Below are 23836 nucleotides of genomic sequence, written 5' to 3' on the forward strand. Positions count from 1 at the left end.
AATGTGCTACAAGAGAAGTGATTGGCATGTAAAAACTCACATTATCAAACACATGTTTAAATATCACTAAGGTTATATGAAATAAATAACTTATATTTTTTCGTTATAATATGTTGTATCGTAATCATATAGGTACGTAGATCCCGTCATTACTTTCGAAATATAGTCGATAACTATACATATGAATGATTCGGGACTTGTTAAGTTTACAATATTACATAGAGATACCGTATGAGTAAAGAAAAGTGAAACGAGCCATTTAATGTCGATCCATTTGAATATTTCATTTTTTCTTAATTTAATTCGATATAGGGGTTTAAAATTTGGAAGAATGATTTTCTAAAATATAAGACACCAGTTTTAAAATTAAACCATTGTACGAAAGTGTACAAACAAGCCTTTTTTAGGAAACCATTGTGTCATGACATCAACCTTTTTAACAAAATATAAGATAACGGTTTAGGCGAAAATCCATTGTAAGAACATGTACAAACAAGTCTTTTTCGTTCAAACCATTGTCTATTGACATCAAATTTCTTGACAATCCCAAAGACTTGAATGGGACTTGAATCGATACCGTACGCTTTCAAAATGTGCTACAAGAGAAGTGATTGATATGTAAAAACTCACATTATCAAACACATGTTTAAATATCACTAAGGTTATACGAAATAAATAACTTATATTTTTTCATTATAATATGTTGTATCGTAATCATATACATACGTAGATCCCGTCATTACTTTCGAAATATATATCAATTTTAGTCATATGAAAAAATTATTAAAAAATTTGAAATTCATCTTGCATGTCAGGATTAGAAAAATCCGGTAAAAGTACCCCTCCCGACAACGAGACTCGTTCCCGATTTACAAGATTAATTTTTAAAATGATTTTTTGGACGATCCAACCGTACGGATGTTAAGATATATCAATTTTAGGCATATGAAAAAATTATTAAAAAATTTGAAATTCATCTTGCATGTCAGGATTAGAAAAATTCGGTGAAAGTACCCCTCCCGACAACGAGACTCATTCCCGATTTACAAGATTAATTTTTAAAATGATTTTTTCGATGATCCAACCATACGGATGTTAAGATTTATCAATTTTAGTCATATGAAATAATTATTAAAAAATTTAAAATTTATCTTGTTTGTGTTTTTGAGGAAAAAGAGGTAAACAACTCCTTAAAACAAGATTCGATGCCGATTAACGAAATAAATTTTTCAAATAATTTTTTGGACGATCCAACCGTACGTATGTTAAAATATATTGATTTTAGCCATGTAAAAATATAATAAAAAATTTCAAAATTTATTTTCCTTGAGTTATAAAGGAAAATGAGGTAAAAGTACAACTCCCTAAAACAAGATTCGTTGCTGATTAACGAATTGATTTTTTGAAATGATTTTTTGGACGATTCAACCGTATGGATGTTAAAATATATTGATTTTAGCCATGTAAAAAAATAATAAAAAATTTCAAAATTTATCTTGCTTGACTTTATAAGAAAAATAGGTAAAGGTACAACTCCGTGAAATAAGATTCATTGCTGATTAACAACATATTTTTTTCAAATGATTTTTTGGACGATCCAACCGTACGGATGTTAAAATATATTGATTTTATCCATGTAAAAAAAAAATTCAAAATTTATCTTCCTTGTGTTTTAAAGGAAAATGAGGTAAAAGTACAACTTCCTAAAACAAGATTCGTTGCTGATTAACGAAATAATTTTTTGAAATGATTTTTTGGACGATCCAACCGTACGGATGTTAAAATATATTGATTTTAGCCATGTAAAAAAATAATAAAAAATTTCAAAATTTATCTTGCTTGACTTTATAAGGAAAATGAGGTAAAATTACAACTCCCTAAAAAAGATTCGTTGCCAATTAACCAAATAATTTTTTAAAATGATTTTTTTGACGATCCAACCGTATAGATGTTAAGTTATATCAATTTTAGTCATATGAAAAAATTATTAAAAAATTTGAAATTCATCTTGCACGCCAGGATTAGAAAAATCTAGTAAAAATATCACTCCAAACAACGAGATTAGTTCCCGATTTACAAGGTAATTGTATAATATTAAAAACATTCATGTATAAAAATATTATTATTTTTAAATAAGAAAATTTTAATTAATTCTTTTACACTAATATGTAATACGATAAATATAATTAAATAATAATATTTTTAAATTAAAGAATTTATTAACCTATTTACACATTTTAACTCAATTTTCCCCTTCCCTCTCATTAAATTTCATTTCCCCCTTTCACCAAATTTCATTTCCCCCCATATCTCCCCCTTATCTCCACTGATTTCTGTCTTATCTTATCTCTGACTTTCTCTTCTCCCTCATTGTTCTTGTGCCGTTCTTTCATCTCCGATTTCTTCCCTCTCCAGTTTCTTACCTATTTTTTTTTTAAAATCACATCGATGCAGTGATTTTCATCAATCGCCTCATTTGTTGATAGTAATCTAGATAGGGAATGGGTATTGAATAGAATTGAATATCAGTCTGGGATGGGGAAGAAGAAGATTGCAGCAGATAGAGAGTTTGATGATAAGAAGATATTGGAACAACACCAGAAAGCTAAACACTTTAAATGTCATCTTTGTTAGAAGAAGCTTTCTAATGTTGGTAGCATGTCTATTCATTTTTTTCAGGTTCATAAAGAGACTGTTTCCAAGTATATACATCTCTCGCTCATCTCTCTCTCTAATCTCTCTCTCTCTCCCTCACTCCCCTCTCCCTCTGTATTTGTATATGATTTGGATTTTGTTTGGATCGTAGGTTTGTGATTTGGTTGTTTTTATAATTTGTTTACTTTGGTTGATATGTTGAAATGCCGAATAGTTTTTGTAATTTTGTTGAACGACAGCTGTTGAATTGAATAACACTTTTGGCACTTGAAAAAAAAATATGATAAGAGTTTGATGGTGGGGGAATTTTCCGCCCTGTAATGCTGACTATGGTATTAGTAAGGACATAAATGCCTATATACAATATTTTCAATTCTTCAGTGTATCCAAGAAATTAAGTATTGTACCATTATTGGTGCGCTTAATGTAATTTGTATATTGTGTGTACTTTCAGTTATCTAGAGTATCTACAATCTCTTGAAGAGAAAATTGATCTTGACTGGAATTAAATCTCATCATCCTTGGGGAGATCAGTAAATGTCTATTTTCAAAGGAAGGCTGCCTGATAAATCTTACTGCTGATGGAGAGAACTTGACAAAGTTAGAGAAGTATGTTGCCAAGTTTCTTGAATCTCTTCCAGCAAGAGAAGTCTATTTCATGTACAAAAACTGGTAAAATTACTTTCGTATTGTGAAATAAGTATGTTTATGATTGTGGGTTGGAATATGTGTTGATACCTGTTGCTCAAATACATCCCTTAATTAAAGGAAATGGTATTGTCATGTTGATTAAGGGCTACCCTTAAATGAGATTTATTCTAATTACATTAGTTTCTGGCATTTTTTCTACAAAACCGCAAGGAAAAATCTCTGGCACTGCTTGCTCAGAATTTTGTCAAGCTTTTCCTTCGTTCTGGTGTAAGTTATGCTAATCTTTTACATGCCTTTTTCAAGGTCTAGTTGTTATTTCAATTATATGTTCTAAACTTTCTTGTCCCTTTAGGCGGATATTATCTCCCTAGACAGTGCTGCAACAGCATTGCCCGGTGATGTGCATGATTCAACAGCTATGCGAAGTAAATGACCTTGCCACTGTTCACCATACAATCTAAATTGTAGATGATCTACTGTACATTTATTTTCCTCATATAATTAAATTCTACAGCTAAAGCGAGGCGCCTCTATGACATTACCAATGTCTTTGCATCTATGAATCTTATTGAAAAGGTTAGGTATATTCAGGATTTACTGATGTGAGAAAAGGCCTAAGATAGTTGTAAAATGAATCTAATTTTTCCTAAATACGATATTGTGAATTTGTAGGTCCGTCATCCAGAAAGTGGGAAACCAGCATTTAGGTGGTTGGGGATGAAACAGAAATCTAGTAATGCACATGAGCATGGTTCTGGTTCAAATGACACCATGATGAGGGTGTTTGGAACTGAGATAGCAAATACTGCCTCAAAGAGATTCACAGATTCTATATCCAACTGCAGGTCTAGTGAGAAGGTACATGTGCCAATATATGCCAAGCAAATTAATGTGGAAACTGAAGATGATGAGAACTCATCAAAGCAGCACCAGGGGAATCTGCCTAAGGATCCAGAACGTGGGGAACCAGCATTAAGGCGGTTGGTGATAAAACAGAATTCCAGTATTGGTTCTGATTCATATGACACCAGGAGGAGGGTGTTTGGAAGTGAAATTACGAATACTGCTTCAAAGAGGTTCAAGGACAATTCTTTATCCAAGTGCAGGTCCAGTGAGAACGTAATTATGCCAACATATGCCAAGCAACATAATGTGCAAAAAGAAAATGATGAGAACTCAATGAAGCAGCAGCAGAGGCATCTGTCTAAGAGTTTTGTGTTTGGTCCTTTTACTCAATTATTTGTAATTTTTACAATAGGATTAAGACACAGTTTTATTTTAACAATACTATTTGATTTGTTTTAAATGAGTTTGATCTGGTACACAATTGTGTGAAAGCCATTAAAAATTATTAAAACCATTGTATGTCTTACTTTATAAAATTATTTTCTTCTAACAATATCTTGGTCATTACAAAAACTGTTGTGAGCATAGCTGAAACACAATACCCCAAAAATAAAAAACCGTTGTCTAAAGTATTGTTTTCTTAATAAAAACCATTGTTTAACTAGATGAAATTTATACATAAACTGTTGTAGGAGTAAATTCGCATAACACTATTTTTAACTATTGTGCCTCTAAATTGTTACAACGGCTAAGAAACTGTTGTTTGTAGAATATTAGAAAGGGTCATATGCGTTGTGTGAATAAAATGAGACAAAGGTTTTATATTCAGTTGTGTGATGTATTTGTTACAATGGTGCGTAACCATTGTATGAGTGCCAAACACACTGCCCCCGGATAGACAACTAAAAATTCATCTTTTAGACAACGGTGGAAAACCATTGTCTGATTCAATATTTCTTGTAGTGTTTGTAGATTTGATAACTTTATCATTGCTTCCAGCAATAAGTAGATCATCTACATATAGTGTCATCATGACATAGCCATTGTCATTCTCCTTGACATAGCTGTTCTCGTTATCCTTGTAATAGGCACAGCTATCACATTCATTGATTTTGAAACCATTGGCCAGCACGACCTCATCAAATTTTTCATGCCATTTCATAGGCGCTTGTTTCAAACCATACAATGATTTCACCAATCTACACAGTTTCCTTTCTTGTCCTGGGACAACAAACCCTTCAGGTTGTTCCATATAGATTTCTTCATCTATGTCTCCATTTAGGAAAGCTGTTTTCACATCCATTTGATGTACAGTTAGATTACGCATTGCAGCAATAGCAAATATCATCCTTATGGACGTTATTCTCATTACAGGAGAATATGTATCAAAGTAATCAAGGCCTTTTTGTTACTTGTATCCTTTAATTACAAGTCTGGCCTTATACTTATCAATAGTGCCATCAGTTTTCAACTTCTTCTTGAAAACCCACTTGCTACCTAATGGTTTGCAACCAGTTGGCAAGTCCACTAATTCCCAAGTATGATTTTATATAATTGAATCAACTTCATTCTTGATGGCCTCTTTCCACATAGGCCCATCAGGTGAGGTAACCGCCTCCTTATAAGTTTTTTGGGTCACCTTCTTCGAGCAAATAGGTCATAAAATCAGACCCATAGGATTTCTCCGTTCGTTGTCTTTTGCTCCTTCTCACTACCCCCACATTTTCGTCTTCACTTTCGTCACTCTCATTATCGTCATCTACAGACTCATGAGATCGTTTAGACGTCGTAGGTTGTTAGTTTCCTGGATTACAGGGAAACATCGTCTCAAAAAATGAGGCATTCCTTGATTCCATAATGGTATTCTTTTGAATATCAGGAATCTTGGATTCATGAACAAGAAACTGATATGCAATGCTGTGTGGAGGATATCCGATGAAGACACAATCCACAGTCTTAGGACCTATCTTCACCTTCTTCGGTGTAGGGATCAGTACCTTTGCAAGGCACCCCCACACTTTCAGGTGTTGGTAACTTGGTTTCTTTTTCTTCTACATTTCATAAGGACTTACATCCTTATTCTTGCGCATCGTAATATTTAAAATATTATTTGCGCTTAAGATGGCTTCTCCCCACATCGATTGTGGGAGACCAGAGCTTAACAACATCGCATTCATGATCTCTTTCAGAGTGCGATTCTTCCTTTCAGCCACACCATTTGACTGAGGGGAGTATGGTGCAGTGACCTCATGGATTATACCATGTTGTGAACAGAATTCCCCAAACGGTTCAACATATTCACCTCCACGATCACTTCGTATCGTTTTGATTTTCTCAGTTTGTTGTGTCTCAACTTCTTCCTTATAGATTTTAAATTTATCTATAGCTTCGTCTTTGCTTTTCAACAAATATACATAGCAGTATTTTGTACAATCATCAATGAATGTAATAAAATACTTGTTTCCTCCTCTTGTTAGAGCGAATTTTAAATCACATATGTCGCTATGTATTAGGTCTAGCACTTTGGTGTTCCTTTCCACACGTTTAAATGATGATCTCGTTAATTTTGCCTCAACACAAGTCTCACACTTATGTTTTGGATCGATAGTAAGTTTAGGTATGTATTCTTTTGCACTTAAACGTCGTACAGTGTCATAATTTACATGTCATAATCTAGCATGCCATAAATTAGGAGACTCAAGCAAGTAAGCAGAAGAATTCTTCATTTCATTATCGTCCTTAACGGACATTACATTGAGCTTAAAAAGCCCATCAATTAAATAACCCTTGCGCTACTCTTTTCCATAATTAAATATCATTAATTATGGAATTAGTGTAATACTTGCAAACTACTCTATTCCATAAATAATCTGAAACAGAATCAGATTAAATATATCAAGACATACACCATATCAATTAATCTGAAACAAAATCAAATTAATTTATGCCATAATATTTGAGCCAAATTCTAATGGAAAATAATAATTTCCATTATTAAGAGAATATCATCATATCTCACACATCTTTTAGTCATAATGCTCAAAAATATGACTTACCAATATGGGACTTATACCCATATTTTCCAACAATATGAACCAAACATAGGCTAATAAAAGCTCTAATCTTACATCATAAAGCTATAAACTCTGCCGTACCAAAATATTACTCCCTCTGTCTTTTTCTTCATTTCTTTACACTTTCCTTTTTGGGATATCCCATTCATTTCTTTACATTTTAAAACTTACCAAAAATAGTCAATGGGTCCCTCCACTTTCCCACTTTTTTCCCTTTTCACACTACTTTTACCCCACTATCTCCCTTTTATACATTAAAAATCAATGGGGTCCACCACTTCACCAACTTTTCTTTATATTTTTCACTACTTTATACATATTTCTTAATCTCCGTGCTCAATCGTTTTGATAACAAATCAAAAGGAGGGAGGGAGGACGGAGGGAGTAGTAGATAGACAGACTCATTTGGATCATACATATCTCTAAAACTCCCCTTTTTTGAAAGCCCGTTTTAATATTAGAGAATCTATTAATGAAAATCAGAATACTATTTTACAATAAATTGGACTTTAAATTCGAGTCCTCCGGGATTAGGCTCTATACTCGATTAGATTATAACCAAATTTCCCTACACAAACACTGAATTTACATAATCGCCATTAACAACTCTACATTCTATACAACAATACAATTTGTCATCACAATGCAAGTAAAATATAAAAACAGAAACACGAGAATCAAATAGTGAATTAAAAGGTCACACCAAAAGCTTGATGACTAAAGCAGTAAGCGAACTGGCAGTGAAAGCATATATTCTCTGGTAGATTAAATTAATATCAGGTAGAGTAAATTTAATGAATGAAATTTTGATTTTAATCAAGATCAGGAGTGTGGATTAATTAACCTGTAGATAAAAACAGAGGTCTTGTGTATCATATAGTAATTCATCTTCTCCTTCTTCATCTCCTCCTAGAAATGATTGGTTTAGTTTATTCCATATTATTTTGGCTTGTGTAGCTGTGTGGGTATTTCAGCGTGTAGATAGCAGCTGTTCCGATCTATAGCTTCGCAAATGTATTAATTAGAGGTTGGCCAGATTACAATAATTCACAAAAGAGACACACATGCCTTCAATATGCAAAAGTAGAATTATCTAATGATGAAGTTGAATGATACGTAGGTCGTATGGTATAACAGGTAAGGGAAGGAGATATAGGGTTGCTTACTTGCAAAATTAGATAATGATTAAAGGGTCCTGTTCCCTGACAATCATGTGTCAGGGAACCCTTAATCAACACACTATCTCCTGGCCAGGATTAAAAAAAAATACGCTGGTCCGCGCTTTTTTCCCGCGAAATGCTACCTTTTCCGCGCTTTTTTTGCGCGGAACATATTTCCCTTCTGCGGATAATATTAACGGAACGTGCAGAAACTAATAACAACCTGACTTTCTTCTCCATCAGTTATATACACAAACACAACCACCAAAATCATATACTTCCTACTTCTCTGGCGATTTTCTGGCGATTTCAACCGAAACAACAACCAACCAACAACCATTTTCTACCCAAAGGTTCGATTCTCTCGATTGTTCTTTGTATTAGTCTGTTCTTAGGGTTAGGGTTTTGAAATTGAATTGATTGTTCTTTGTTCTTTGTTTACTTCGAATTGATTGGATTATAATTTTGTATGTATATGTAAGTATGTGTGTATATGTAATTCGACCCCATTGATTGTGTTTTTGTTTTGAACCCGATTGTGTTTTGAACCCGATTGTGTTTTTGTTGAACCCGATTGTTGATTTTTTGTTGATTATGTCCGATTGTTTGGAAGTGTTTCTGCGATCCTAGATATGTTGTTTTGTACTTGTCTTATTTTGATTTCTAAGTTACCTTCAGAGACCAGGACAGTGTTCCCTATGTATGACTATGAAAGTTTCTCGGACAAAGGTGCAATCTTGTAATTCGACTAAGAATGAACCATAATGATAGAGTCCGTAGCTTACATTTATGCCAATAGCCATCTGCTCATAGAAATTTGGAATTGAGATTTGAATGATTGAAATGTGTTGGTTGAGATTTGAATTAACAAGGCCTAAATTTTGTTACATTCTGGTTCTGGTACATGTGGATGTGATTATACGGTCAATTTTAAATGTGGAAGTAACTAACGTTAAATTGTGTGTTTATTGTTTCAGGATGGATAACATATTGCCGGGTCCAGTTAGTCATGACATTATCTTTGATAACTCCTATCATGTGAGTTCGGATGTTTGGGATGGACATGAGCGGGGTTCTTTGTAGTGTTATTGTGGGAACAGGAACATGCGTAGGTGGGTTTTATCTGATGCACAGAAGGACTTGTTGCATAGCATTGGTTTTGGTGTGTTTGCAAATCCGGGTGTGGTTTTGCAGAATGATGTCAGGCTTGTCACGGCACTTGTGGAGAGGTGGCGTCCCGAGACCAACATCTTCTTCATGAGACAGGGGGAAATGACAGTGACTTTGGAGGATGTTGGCTATATTTTGGGTTTACTGGTTGCTGGTCATGCGTAAGTTGGAGACGGTCTGGACAGTGGTTTAACATATTTTTCGAAACAGTGGTTTGAGCCGTTGGATGAGGAGGAGGTGAAGGCGGGATGGGCCAGAGCCGACATAAAGTACACTTGGTTGTATCAGAGATATGGGAGGGCTGATCCGGGTCCTGGTCCGAGGAGGATTGTTATCCACACACAGGCATACCGGCTCATGGTCGTTGGTTCTGTTCTATTTCCTACGAGTAGTAGGAATGTGGTGCACCCGAAGTACATTGGACACCTCCGCTATCTTACGGGTGTGCAGAGTTGGTCTTGGGGTTCTGCAGTTCTTTCATATCTATATAGGGGGCTCGAGCATGCAGCACAGAAAGGGGCCAAGAGGATTGCCTGTTGTACATGGTTGTTGCAGTTGTGGGCATATGAACGGTTCTTGATTGGGAGAGCACTTCCCGATCCTATCAGGGATTCATATCCAGTAGCTGAGTTTTGGGCTAGGCCGGTAGATGAGGTGGTAGCTGAGGAGGAGGAGGAGGAGGAGGAGGCGGAGGCGGAGGCGGAGGAGGAGCCTAAAGGGAAGAAGGGGAAGAAGGGGAAGGAGGTGAAGGGGAAGGAGGCGAAGGGGATGGAGGTGAAAGGGAAACAAGGGAAGGAGGTTAGGGGGAAGACGGTAACGGAGGTGAAGGAGGTTAGGGGTAAGGGTAGGGGAAGGGGAGGGAAGGGTAAGGTGCAGGCTGATGTTGTTCCTGATGATCCTATGGATGAGGATGCTCTTGGGACTGGGATTGTTGTTAAGAGAAAATGGGCTATAGGTAGGCGTGATAGTAGATTGGCGCCTCATCATAGTTTGCCACATTATAGATGCGAGTTTAATGGAGTAGCAGCTGATATTGTGTCTTGGACGCCATATGCCCATTTTTACGAGGTGGAGGAGGATTCAGATGGGGATCATGACATATCGGCTGAGGAATGGGAGGCTCATTACTTTGGTCTTGCCAGGATTCCAGTGCTATGCTATGATGTTGTAGAGTATCAGCATTCAGACAGGGTGATGAGACAGTTCGGGTTCAGACAGGGTATCCCACGGTCACCTGTTAACATGACAGAGTATAGGAAGCCTATGATTCCATTTAATCCCTATGACTGGCGAGGTATATGGTTTGCTGAGATTGGTGAGTGGACCCGTTTTAGTCAGCACCCCGAGGTTGTAGTTGCTCATCATCCAGACGCAGTGGATGACACAGGCTACATGCAGTTGTACTCGGGTATTGAACGGATGCGTGTTGGGAAGCCACAGCCATTGCCAGAGCCACAGTACAGCACCCGGGAGTTTTTTAACAACTCCCAAGCATTTGACCTTGTAAGTTTGTTAATAATTGGTTCCCCGATATTTTGTAGAATTGTTTCCTCCTTTGCATTATAGTAACATCTGATTATATGCCACAAATATATTTTGAAGATACAAAAGGGGTTGGCATGTCTGCAAGCTATGGATAGTAGCATTCCCCCTGAGTATGAGCAGGAGTTTGGGAGGATTGCCCCTATGTTTCTTGAGCCGTACTGTAGATTCATGCAGGATGTTAGAGGTCCGGCATATATGGCTCCAGTGTTCCAGCATGTTTATCTTTCTCCCGAGGCGCTGAGGCCTAAAGTTGGAGAGACTCGAGAGGCAGATGTAATTGACATGACACAGCCATCTCAGCAGGTGTCACAGGCCCCGACACAGGCATCTATATTTGGAGCAGGCTCGTCTTCCAGGGCTGAGAAGATAGATATTCGTCGCCCTGTGGAAGAGAAATGGGATATAAATAAGAGACTAAAGTGGGAGAGGATGGACGCTATTAGGAGGGATTAGGGATTGGGTGGTTTTCCCGGGAGTGGTCCTATTAAACACGATCTTAAGTGAACCTTGGACACAAGTGTTATGCAGAGTTTGGAACCCAAAGGATGGCTAGATGATAGGATCATATATGCCTATATGGTATAATCTTTGACCTTCTTTCATTTATGTTTTTCTTTTTGTTTCATTTATCGTATAACATGTTTCTTGCAGTGGTTGTTGCGTGATCGTGAGGAGGCCATAGCTGCCGCAGGGGTGTATCCGAGAATGCCTTCATACTACTTCATGGATCCACTTTTTATGGAGTTGGCGAAAAAAATGGACTACTCACGTCCCTATTCTGCGAGGACCATGCATTTCTTTGTTAATTGGGCGAGTTGTGGGGTAGGTCCACCAATTAACCAGGTGGACTACATATTTCCTCCTGCGAATGTGAACCAGAACCATTGGATTCTCATGGTATTTTCTGTGAAGGAATGGGGCATGATGGTACTTGATCCTATGCACTTCAACGCTCAATATCCCGAAAAGGAAGAGTGCGTGGTAATAGTTCATCGATGATACCTTATATTGTAATTTCTAAATCTTTCCTTATTGCCTACGTGAACTAATTTTATTTTTTGTTGTGTGTTAGGTTGGAGTTGTTGGAGGAATGCTTCGTTATGTTGGCAAGAATAGAAATGTCCTAGATGAAGAGCCTTTAGTTCATGTTTGGGATGCAATGCCTAAACAAGATAACTACTCAGATTGCGGTGTGTACGTGTGCAAATATATGGACTACACCTTGCAGGGATATGACCTGGCTAAAGTGTATTGGGATGCCTCGGACGTGGAGATCTTTCGTTATAGGATTGCAAAGGAGCTTCAAAGAGGGATGGCTAAACCCATACCAACACATCGCATGAGGCAAAGGATGGAGTGGGTAGCCGGAAAAAGTTGTAGTTAGGTCATTCGTCTAGTTGTGTAGTTTAGTTGAACTTGTGACTTAATCTTATGCTTGTGTAGTATATTTGAACTTGTTTCGTTACATTTGAATATCATCGCGTCCCCTTTATTTGGTTTAATGACAATTGACACTTGTTTCGTTTCTCTCGGTCGTTTATCGACCGGGTCCCTTTCCCGTCCCCCTTTTAGTTTTTTATTTCTATTTTTTATTGATTTGTATATATAATGGCCCCCATACAGTTGTGTGCAAATTTTAAAAGGTTTGGAGAAATATCAAAATTTGAGGTTTTGTAATTTTTTGGCGATTTGGCCCATATTTGGAGGGGTGCCTAAATTTGGCGAATTTTTTTTCTTATATTTTACAGGTTGCTGTTGTTTGATTGTGCATAGAATGTTGCTTGGTTGGTTGGTATCCTGTAAAACAGGTGGGATGTGCCTTTCCAGAAGGAACATTTCCAAAAATCTTTCTATCATTTCCGCGGAAAATAAGCGCGGAAGGATTAATGCTTTCCGAGGTTATTTTCCGCGGAAAGATCAGAAAGATTCTGGAAATTTTATCCCCTATTTTATGTGAAATCTGTAAAATAATGATGTATTTCAACTATATGAACTGGATTATGCAATAAAATGTTGATTAGAATATTGTTTCTTATGACTTCCAAAATTTAAGAAGTACTTGACTATATTGACTAACATATGGTCATTTTTCCAACTTTGCATGTAAATTCCCATGCATGGCAAGCATAAATATTACAAAATAAAGTTGCATTCTATTTCATATCACATTGAAAGAGTTGTATTTCGACATAATAAGTTTTCAAGTAATGGATCAATGACAAATTAGAAATTACATAATTGTCGCAATTCAAATCCAAATAAGTGCTTAACTTGTCTAGTTTGACAAAATTACATCGAAATAAAAAAAAGACTTAAATAAAGGGAATTCTCGTATAAATGGAAGCGGCATGTTGCTCCAAGGCGGTGTTCAGTCGCATACAACGAATTTTATGACGTGTATTATAATCCTCTTCTTTCTCACGCATAAATTGTCTTTCTAATGCTTTTTGTGCACCCTCGACAAATTCTTTCAACCCCGTGCAAGACCCTACATAAGCATCAAAAAAGGCATTCATTCCTTCGCTTCTTGAAGTTGTTTTTTGCCCCGCGGAAAAAATGTTACGTGTATAAGCATCAATCCACTTATGCTTCAATTTATACAAGCCTTGCAACCATGTATTATCCTCCAACTTGTACTTCAAGATCAATGCTTTCCACCTATCCTCAAAAAAAATTTCGGTCAACGAGTGATATATGCAATTGTTGAAGTCACCTTTAAATTCCTCCTTTGCATAGTAGGTTGAGAGCTTCTCCGGAAATTTGTTACTAATGTGCCACGAACACAACAAATATGTCATGTTCGGTAGTTGAGATTGAATTGCCCCCGCCATCGCTTGATCTTGATCGGTGATAATAGCCAAAGGTGTTTTTCCTTCAACGACCTCTAACCAAGTACCTAAAACCCACTCAAATGTAGTCTTCAATTCATCACGCATTAGTGTAAGACCAAAGAGAACCGATTGATAGTGATGATTCACCCCGGTGAACGACACAAATGACATAGCATACCTATTTGTTCGATATGTTGTATCAAATGCAACCACATCACCAATTTTTTTGTAGGCCAACAACGACCGGGGGTCAACCCATAAAAGACACTTCAATCTTCCTTCTTCATCAATTAGAGTCCGAATAAAAAAATTTCTTCCACTCTCCTCTTCTAACCTATGTAACAAATCCAATCCCGCTTGCGCATCATTCAAACCCAAATTATCTTTTCTAAAATCTCGCACGACATTTCTCAAGTGTTGGGCATGAAACCCTACTTGCTCCTCTCCTCCATGCATTTTTCTAAATATATTCATTTGTTGTCTAGGCGCAATACTCGAAACATGTAAACTCTTAATTAAATTCTTTTGGGCGGCGGTTACATGTCGCTCCCTTTTTATCAAATTCATCTTAGAAGGCGACACAACATCGTGATTGTGATTTAACTCCAACGATGTTATCTCCCAATGCCTTGTATTTCGCCAATTAATCACATAGATCCCAAATTTACATCCACTTCTAGGAAGTTTATCTCTACGCCTTTTCTTCTTCTCACTACTGACACTTCCTATCAAAACTTCTTCATCCTCTACGGGTTCTTTATCACGGTTTTCTCCCGCTAAATTACAAACATAAGTACGAGCATATATTGTTTTGTCCACACGCCTTTGTGTATTTTAGATTTTAATTGCAAAGCCATTTTTCAAAGCATAGGCCCTAATTATATTTTCAGCGGCCACCAAATTAGGGAAATTTTGACTCAAGAAAGAAATTATAATATCTTCTTCCCCAACAACACTCTTATCCCCACCCTCATGCACAAACTCACTATTTTCATGCAAATCTTTATTTTCAAATCTATGTTCACTAACATAAACATTTTCATCACAATCATCAACAAGGTTAATATAATTTATATTATCATTACGTAGGCAACTATCACTAATATCAACAACCTCACTATTTACAACATTATCATTTTTTCTCAAAGCTTTTCTATCTTGAAACCGAACAAACATCTTATCCATAACTAAAATAATAAAAAAGCAAGAAATTGAGCTTAGCAAATGTAATTAGTGAATAAGGATGAACAAAATCAAGAATTCCCCCAAATTTGCTCTCCAAATTGACAAATGCTGCACAAAAATGAAAGTGTGATCGTTTTTAAGGTTATAAACTGCAAGTACAGACGTTCCGCTAATATTATCCGCGGAAGGGAAATATGTTCCGCGCAAAAAAAATGCGGAAAGGGTAGCATTCTGCGGAAAAAAAGCGCGGACCCGCGTATTTTTTTTTAATTCCTGGCCGTTGGATCCACGATCCAACGACCAGGAGATAGTGTGTTGGTTAAGGGTTCCCTGACACATGATTGTCAGGGAACAGGACCCATGATTAAATATAAGATATATTTTAGCAATCTAATGAAGCTTGTGTAACTGCAGTAGGACCGTGATATACAGCAATAGCTAAGTTAAAATGACTTTAAACTAAAATAATTCAAGCAAAAGATCCAATTAGTCCCACCCATTTATGGTGTTCAGCTGGACATCAAGTGTCCATTTATACACACATGTAAGCTTGGTTTGAACTATTAAGAGTGCTCTTTATGACTTGAAATTTAAAGTCAAACATACATGTATAGATAAACAATACGAATTGAAATACCCTAAACAAGTAAAACGAATTCAGCTAAATTACCAAGTTAATTAAATCAGATGAAACAACCAAAAAATTAAAAATAAATAGTTGATGAAATTTTAAAAATCTAACAATATTATCTAAAATAGTAGAACTCGGAACTTTTCATTTGGATGTAATATCATTCATAAAAAATGTGTGAAACTCAATATATAATAATTTTAAGAATTTCGACTAACGATACAATAATATTTTTGATATAAATTTTTAAATGAGTGACTCATTTGAGTCAATTTTGTAGTTTTGTAATCAGTGACTCACTTTATACATTTGGACGCAGTAAGTGACCTATTTGATAATTAACCCCTATAGTATATGGTTGTGGATTTGTTTATAAATAATAATGTAATTGTTTACTGTTGGTGAGATTCGACCTGAAAACTTATATGTATCTTTATTAATAATAATATAAATATTTATTGTTAACGTGATTCGAACCTGAGAACATATATATATATCTTTATAAATAATAATATAAATGTTTGTTGTTGACGGGATTCAAGAACTTATGGAGTGTATTTTTTTAGTATTTGGATGTAACGGCTTCTGATTATTTGATGAAGAAGATTCGACGGTTGTGATCAAAAGGGATAACCAAAATGAGGGGATAACCAAAATGAGGGGTTAACTAAACTACAAATTATACTCCATTTTGTTTATTATAGTATTGTATTGTATTGTATTGATTAATGTTATTAATTATTTTTTAAAATTTTATCATTTTGATGAATAAAGACAAAATTTAAAAATCATCCTCAAGATTTCTCAATTTTAAGTTTGTTATATATATATATAAATTATAGCGAAAAGAATTAGAGAATTATATACGTCCCTTGTCAAGAATTATAGTCTTATCTTCTATTAAGCAAAACAAATTTAACAAACAAAAACCTAATTATATTTCATAAATTAATCTCAATTATAATTACCTCGTACCATTAAACAAAATTAATCTTGACAATGTTTCTTAAAATAAAGAGGGATATTGCAAATTAAATATTACAAAGAATTAAAAAAGTCATGGAACCCAGGCCCTAGGCATTCTGCTAGTTAAATAGGAATCTTCTTCAATTTTGGACAATAATCTGTTTGAAATTGTTTTAGAGAAAGGAAAGCTTCGTCCTCAACTTCCGGTTCTTCCAGATTTTGGAAACCATATAATATTAAAATTTGAAGACTTGGAAACCCATTCTCACTGCATACCATTTTGTTTCCGCCGTATACATTAAATAACCGAAGAACGGTGAGATTCAACAAACTTCCCAGAGTGGGCATTGGATCTTCTGTCAACTCACTTAAGCTTAGACTTAAATTCGTCAAAGAATTGGGCAGATGACGTAGTTCTGATGGATCCTTTAGAGTGCTCAATAAGTCCAGGCTCTTGAGACGATTGCAAGACGAGAGTGGTTTGAGTGTTGGAATATCAACATATTCAAAGTATAGGATACATGTTTGGAGAGTTGTTAAATTGGCTAAGGATTCCAGCGTGTAACTGTATCCTTCTTCTTCTTCTTCTTCACATATACAGAGTGTATGGAGGTTGGTAAGATTAACAGTATCAATCTTCATCCATTCAAACTCCCACTAATTCGAATGTGTAGATGCCTCAAGTCATGCAGCTCACAGATCTATTTCGGAACTGTGCAGTCTGTATTCCTCCGACCGTGCAAGGTTTGTAGCTTTTTATGCTTGCCTATACTTGCTGGAATTTCTATAGGTATTGTAGAATAACCCATTAAGCCCAAGTATTTTAAGTGAACTAAATCTCCTATTTCTTCTGGTATTCTCTGTGAATGTACACTTGTCATATCCAGGACTTTAAGATTTTTGAATCTCACACACACCAACTTCATTTCTTTTAATTCATATTTACCACTTAAATAATTTATCACTGCCAATGAATGCAAACATAAAGCATCAAATCTATGCTCAACTAGTTTCAAGTACTCACCTATTTCATTGTAAATGGCATGACGAGGTTGTCTTTCCAACAAATAAATGAGTTCTGGATGGTGTTTACCTGAGTCCAAAACCACCAACAACTTGTGCTCATTTGCATTTTTATGGCAAGATCACAGACAAGATCATGGACCCGGCAACTCCTAACTTGTCCGTTCCATCCCAATTTATTAAACTGAAGCAAATTACGGTTAATCAGCTCATTCAAACAGTTTTCAGCTATGTCCTCCATGATTACTCCTTCACCTTCCTCGGCTTCTGATATGAATTCAAACAGTCTTTCATTTGGGGAGACAAGTCATTAAAACTCAAACTCAGTATTGTTGGAAACGTAGATGTGCTTTATATCGAAAATTTCAATAATATAAATACACCAGCACAATAATAGGAGATTACTTTTATTTCTTAATAATAAAAATACAACTTATACATATAAGTGTTTACACACACTGCAGCTTTTTTTTCTCTCACAAGAGCTTCTACTCTTTTCTTTCTCTGTAAATTTCACTCTTGGTGTACAACATTACATGCAGCTGGGTGGCCTTATTTATAGGCTCAAATAACCACATACATCACTGCTTACATAAGCTTACTATCTATTTTCTATACAGCCTGCCTTATTAGTAGGATTCAAAGCTTGACCCTTACACCCAACAACTGTTGCAATCTTTTTCTTTATAAGCATCTAGTTTTTCACATCCGGCCACCATATATTGAGGAGATGATAAGGTTCTACTAGCTGGTTCAAATACACACATAGCTGCTTCTATTTAATGTCACAGAAGACCTGGAATTTTCTCTGCTTCATCATTAGTGCATGCATGAAAACTGCCACTATTGCCTACCATATTTTCAGGAGCTTTATTTCTGAGTGTATAGCTGCTTTATTATCTACTATTCATACTAGTTGTAATTTATTACACACTGTTACGTAGATAAAAATAAACTTCTGGAAGGGTTTGAATTCTAACACTCCCCCTCAAACCCGACTTTGCATTCCGAGCTTGTTTTTCATTTTGTAAAATATATCCGGCTTCAACGGCTTTGTGAAAATATCCGCTAAATTTTCTTTTGTCCTGCAGTGCACCAACTCTATTATTTTCTCGTTCACCTGTTCTCGAATAAAATGATATTTATATTGATGTGTTTGCTCCGACTGTATGATACTGGATTTTTCGCAAGTGAAATTGCGGATTTGTTATCCATGTAAATTTTAACCGGACCTTCATCTGCAAGATTTAACTCGCCCAATATGTAGCCTAGCCACATAGCTTGACATGCACACATTGCTGCTGCGATGTATTCTGCTTCACATGTTGATAGTGCCACTGTTGGCTGCTTCTTTGATGACCACGAGAATATTGCAGAACCAATATGAAAAGCATATCCCGAAGTGCTTTTCCCGTCATCCAAATCACCACCATAATCACTATCTGAATAGCCAACTAATTTTGAATTTTGAGAATGCGTGTAAAACAGACCATGATCAAGTGTACCTTTTATGTACCTCAAGATTCTTTTAGCTGCCATGAAGTGATCTTGCTCGGTTCTGCTGGCGTTAGAGCTGGCCAAATGGGCGGGTTTGAACCGCTCATTCGGGACCGGTTCGTACCGAAACCGTAAAAAATTCGGACCGAACCGGGCCGGTTCAAACCCGCACAGCTCGGTAATTCAGGTGAACCGAACACGAATACCAATTTTAGAACCCGGGACCGCACGAGCCCGCACGAGCCCGCACGAGCCAAGCCCGCACGAGCCGCACGACAAGTCAGCCCGCACAGCCCGAGCCGGCCCGCACAACCCGCCCGCGGGTGACGGAGGTAGAACACCGCGGTGTCGTAGGCACGAGCAGCAGCCACGGGAGAAGAGTAAGAGCCAAGCCAAATTCTGGACCTTTTGTTTGGCTCTCGAATTTCAGCCACCCATTTTCCCCATTTTCTCATCCTTATGCCTCTGTATGGGTTTGGCTTGTCTTGCTTCTGCACCCTTTGCTTTCTTTTTTCCATCATACACTTGTGTATTCGAAAAAAATATCAAACAGTTTGGGTCAAGAACAAAGAAAAATGAGAGACAAAGGAGTAGTAATGTGGCTAAGAGTTTGAATAAACGCTTCTCTCAAAGCCAAGTGCTCTGTTTAAATAGGCATATGTGACAAAAAAGCCCGGTTCGGTATTTCAACCCGTAAAAGCCCGGTGCACACGGCTCAACCCGCACGGCCCGGTTCGTGATTCAACCCGCACGGCCCGGTTCACGAATTCTTACGGTCCGGTTACGAATCCTGTAATCACGGTTCAAACCCGGCCCGAGCCCGATTCGTAATTCAGCGGTCCGGTTCAGTGTTCACTTACCGAGTGTTCAACCCGTGTGCGGCCCGGCCCGGCACGCACGGACCGCACACATGGCCAGCTCTAGCTGGCGTGCTTACTGGCATGCATTCCTCCATTCTGAACTTCTTTAAAATTTGCTCCGCATATTTTTTCTGAGACATAAAAATCCCGTCTTTGTTTTGCTTCACCTCGACTCAAAGAAAGTATGACATTTGACCAATATCTGTCATCTCAAATTCGTTAGTCATAACTTTCTTAAAATCATCAAACATACCAGGGTTATTTCCTGTAAAGATCATGTCATCCACGTACAAGCACACGATAATAATATCTCCCCCTGAATTTGTCTTTGTATAGAGGGCATACTCGTATGGACTCTTCACAAAACCATTTTTCTGAAAGTATTCATCAACCCTTGTGTTCCATGCTCGCGGAGCTTGCTTCAAACCATATAAAGCTTTCTTCAGTCTGTAGACTTTGTTTTCCCGGCCTTTCTGAACATATCCGGGAGGCTGCTCAATATAAACTTCTTCTTCAAGATAACCGTTAAGGAATGTTGACTTCATGTCCATCTGAAAAATCTTCCATTGATTTTGAGCGGCAATTGCTGTAAGAAGTCTGATGGTGTCAACTCGTGCAACTGGAGCAAACACCTCATCATAGTCAATGCCATATTGCTGCTTGTAGCCTTTAGCCACTAGCCTCGCCTTGTATTTTTCCACTTCTCCATCCTGATTCGTCTTGGTCTTGTAGACCCATTTGACACCAATTGCTTTGTGTCCTTCTGGAAGATCTGTGAGCTCCCAAGTATCATTCTTCTTGATTGCGCCAATTTCTTCATCCATGGCTTTGTTCCATTTGCTTTCTTCAGAAGCTTCTTCAAATGTAACTGGATCACATTCAGCCATTAAACAAAATAGAGAATAATCAAAGGTTGTTTGTATCGGACTTGTTGCTTCATAAATATTATCCAGACTCCGCATCTTTCTCAGTGCTTCCCCTGAACTGCTGCTTCCTCCCGTGGATGGTGTCGATCTAGGTGTTTGTTGATTTGGACTCGGTGGAGGAGTTTGATCATCGTCATCTTCAATGTTCTGGTTATCACCGTCATCGTCATCACCATTGAAAAATAAACCAACAACTTTTCTTTCATCCTCGCTCCATCTCTAGTAATCAGATTCATCAAACTCAACATCTCGAGAAATGATTAATTTCTTCGTTATGGGATTATAGAGTCTGTACGCCTTGCTCTTTTTGTCATATCCGGTAAAGATGTATTTCTCACCTTTATCATCCAACTTCTTTCTTTTTTGATCGGGAACGTGGGCATAAGAGATACACCCAAAAATTCTGAGATGTCCAACTGATGGTTTGCTTCCGCTCCATGCTTCATTTGGAGTTTTGTTTCTGACACTTTTTGTTGGACAGCGATTCAACAAATAAACTGCACATAAAACGGCTTCGGCCCAAAAGGTTCTCGGCAAGTGCTTTGCTTTCACCATGCTCCTTGCCATGTCATGAATATTGCGATTCTTTCTTTCTGCAACGCCATTTTGTTGAGGAGTATAGGCCGTTATCAACTGATGATTGATTCCATGTGCTCTATAAAAGCTTCTAAACAGATTAGAAGTATATTCGCCTCCTCTGTCTGATCTAAGTACCTTCAAATAATGACCAGTTTGCTTTTCTGCCAGTGCTTTGAACTCCTTGAATTTATCAAGAGCCTCCGACTTTTCTTTGATGATATACACCCAACTTTTCCTGCTAAAATCATCAATAAAAGTTAGGTAATACCTATTACCTCCAAGTGATGAGATATCAAATGGACCAACAATATCTGTGTGAACAATCTCCAATGGCCTCCTGGCTCTCCAAGATTTTCCAACGGGAAAACTTTGTCGATGTTGCTTCCCCTTTACACATGCTTCACACAAATTTTCTGGTTCGTTGATTTCCGGCAAACCGTCCACCATTTTTATCTTTGACAATAATTTCAGGCCAGAAAATCCAAGATGACCATATATCAAATGCCACAACCACGAGTCATTTTTAATGACCGACTTTAAGCACTTCTGCACATTTGTTTGCATATCAAGCGTAAACAAACGATTTTTTGGCATCTCAACATTTGCAATCAATTCCCGAGCTTGATTTCTGATAATGAGGGAATTGTCCTGCATTTGTATATTATATCCTTTCTCCACAAGCTGGCCAAGACTGATAATATTATTTTTCAATGCAGGAATATAATAAACATCATTTATATATTTCTTTTCACCTTTCTTTGACATGATTGTGATGGTACCTTTTCCTTTCACCGGAATCTTTGACGAGTCACCAAAAGTAACTTCTCCGCTGATGGTGCCGTCTATCTCCGTGAATAATTCCTTGTGACCAGTCATGTGATTACTGGTCCCTGAGTCAAGATACCAAACATTCTTCTTGCTTTCCTCGCCTCCTTTGTAAGTGAGGAACATAGCAGTGCCAACATCTTTGTCTTCTTTTGCTGCTGCAAAATGACTTTTTTCTTCCACCTTTGGTGATCTACACTCGTAACTGAAATGGCCATATTTATTACAGTTATAGCACTGATATTGAGACTTATCACCTCGTTGTTGATATCCGCCTTGTCCTCGGCCTCTGAAATTTTGACCACGACCAGATGGCTGATACACTTCAGAATTCTGGCATCTATTGAAGGACTGCCTTCCTCGTCCTCGTCCACCACGGTAGCCACCTCTAAAGCCACATCTGCTACTGCCAGAACTGTCACCAATGGACACCTTACTTTGCAACGCCTTTTTCAAATGGCTTACATCATCATACTGGTTCATTCGCTGCTCGTGGGCTTGAAGTGAACAAACCAGCTCATCAATGGAAATTGTGGACAAGTCTTTTGACTCTTCGATAGAAGTAACAACATAATCAAATTTTCTTGTTAATGAACGGAGCAACTTTTCCATGACCCGAACATCATCGAGACTTTCCCCATTTCTTTTCATCTCATTTGTCACCATTTTCAAACGCGTAACAAATTCACCAATATTTTTGACTTTCTCGACACCCTGGAATGATTTCTGCAAAATCTCCCACGCGACTTTCGCCGTTTTTGCATTTGAAATTTTTTCAAAGGTTGATTCGTCAACTCCTTGAATAATTGTATATAACGCCTTTTTATCTTTTTTCCGGGTCTCTTTCAAAATCATCTTCTCCGCATTTGAAAGGGCTGTTTCGGCGGCTGTATATGTGGGCTCGTCATACCCGCTTTCAACAATATCTCAATTGTTGTAGGAACCGAGTAACACCTTCATTTGTATGCTCCAGTTCCCGTAATTTGTCGCCATCAACTTTGGAATTTGCGGTTGTATCATGCTCGCCATTTTTCAGAAACGTGACCTTGGCTCGGATACCACTTGTTGGAAACGTAGATGTGCTTTATATCGAAAATTTCAATAATATAAATACACCAACACAATAATAGGAGATTACTTTTATTTCTTAATAATAAAAATACAACTTATACATATAAGTGTTTACACACACTGCAGCTTTTTTTTTCTCTCACAAGAGCTTCTGCTCTTTTCTTTCTCTGTAAATTTCACTCTTGGTGTACAACATTACATGCAGCTGGGTGGCCTTATTTATAGGCTCAAATAACCACATACATCAATGCTTACATAAGCTTACTATCTATTTTCTATACAGGCTACCTTATTAGTAGGATTCAAAGCTTGACCCTTACACCCAACAGCTGTTGCAATCT

The 23836-nt window shown here is 37.1% G+C and overlaps 2 protein-coding genes and 1 long non-coding RNA gene across 3 annotated transcripts in view; 2 read left to right on the plus strand and 1 right to left on the minus strand.

Moving 5' to 3' along the window:
* The window catches only part of LOC141671305 (uncharacterized), a 328936-nt gene that overhangs the window by 244704 nt on the left and 60396 nt on the right, over positions 1 to 23836 (plus strand). The window lies entirely within an intron of this gene.
* LOC141671511 (uncharacterized) overlaps positions 1 to 23836 on the minus strand; it is a 73589-nt gene that overhangs the window by 45539 nt on the left and 4214 nt on the right. The gene's annotated exons all lie outside the window — the stretch shown is intronic.
* On the plus strand, positions 3358 to 4611 carry LOC141671513 (E2F transcription factor-like E2FF). Its single transcript, XM_074477784.1, has 5 exons — positions 3358 to 3369; positions 3487 to 3573; positions 3659 to 3731; positions 3821 to 3882; positions 3979 to 4611. The coding sequence occupies exons 1-5, from the start codon at positions 3358 to 3360 to the stop codon at positions 4609 to 4611; spliced, it is 867 nt and encodes a 288-aa protein (XP_074333885.1).

The sequence above is a fragment of the Apium graveolens genome, chromosome 7, assembly GCF_009905375.1.
Source record: "Apium graveolens cultivar Ventura chromosome 7, ASM990537v1, whole genome shotgun sequence".
NCBI classification, from domain to species: Eukaryota; Viridiplantae; Streptophyta; class Magnoliopsida; order Apiales; family Apiaceae; genus Apium; species Apium graveolens.

Bases quoted from the DNA above. Each gene is read 5' to 3' on its own strand.
- LOC141671513 (XM_074477784.1), top strand. The intron at 3,574-3,658 runs GTAAGTTATGCT...TTGTCCCTTTAG, and splicing joins AGCTTTTCCTTCGTTCTGGT to GCGGATATTATCTCCCTAGA. The intron at 3,732-3,820 runs GTAAATGACCTT...TAAATTCTACAG, and splicing joins TGATTCAACAGCTATGCGAA to CTAAAGCGAGGCGCCTCTAT.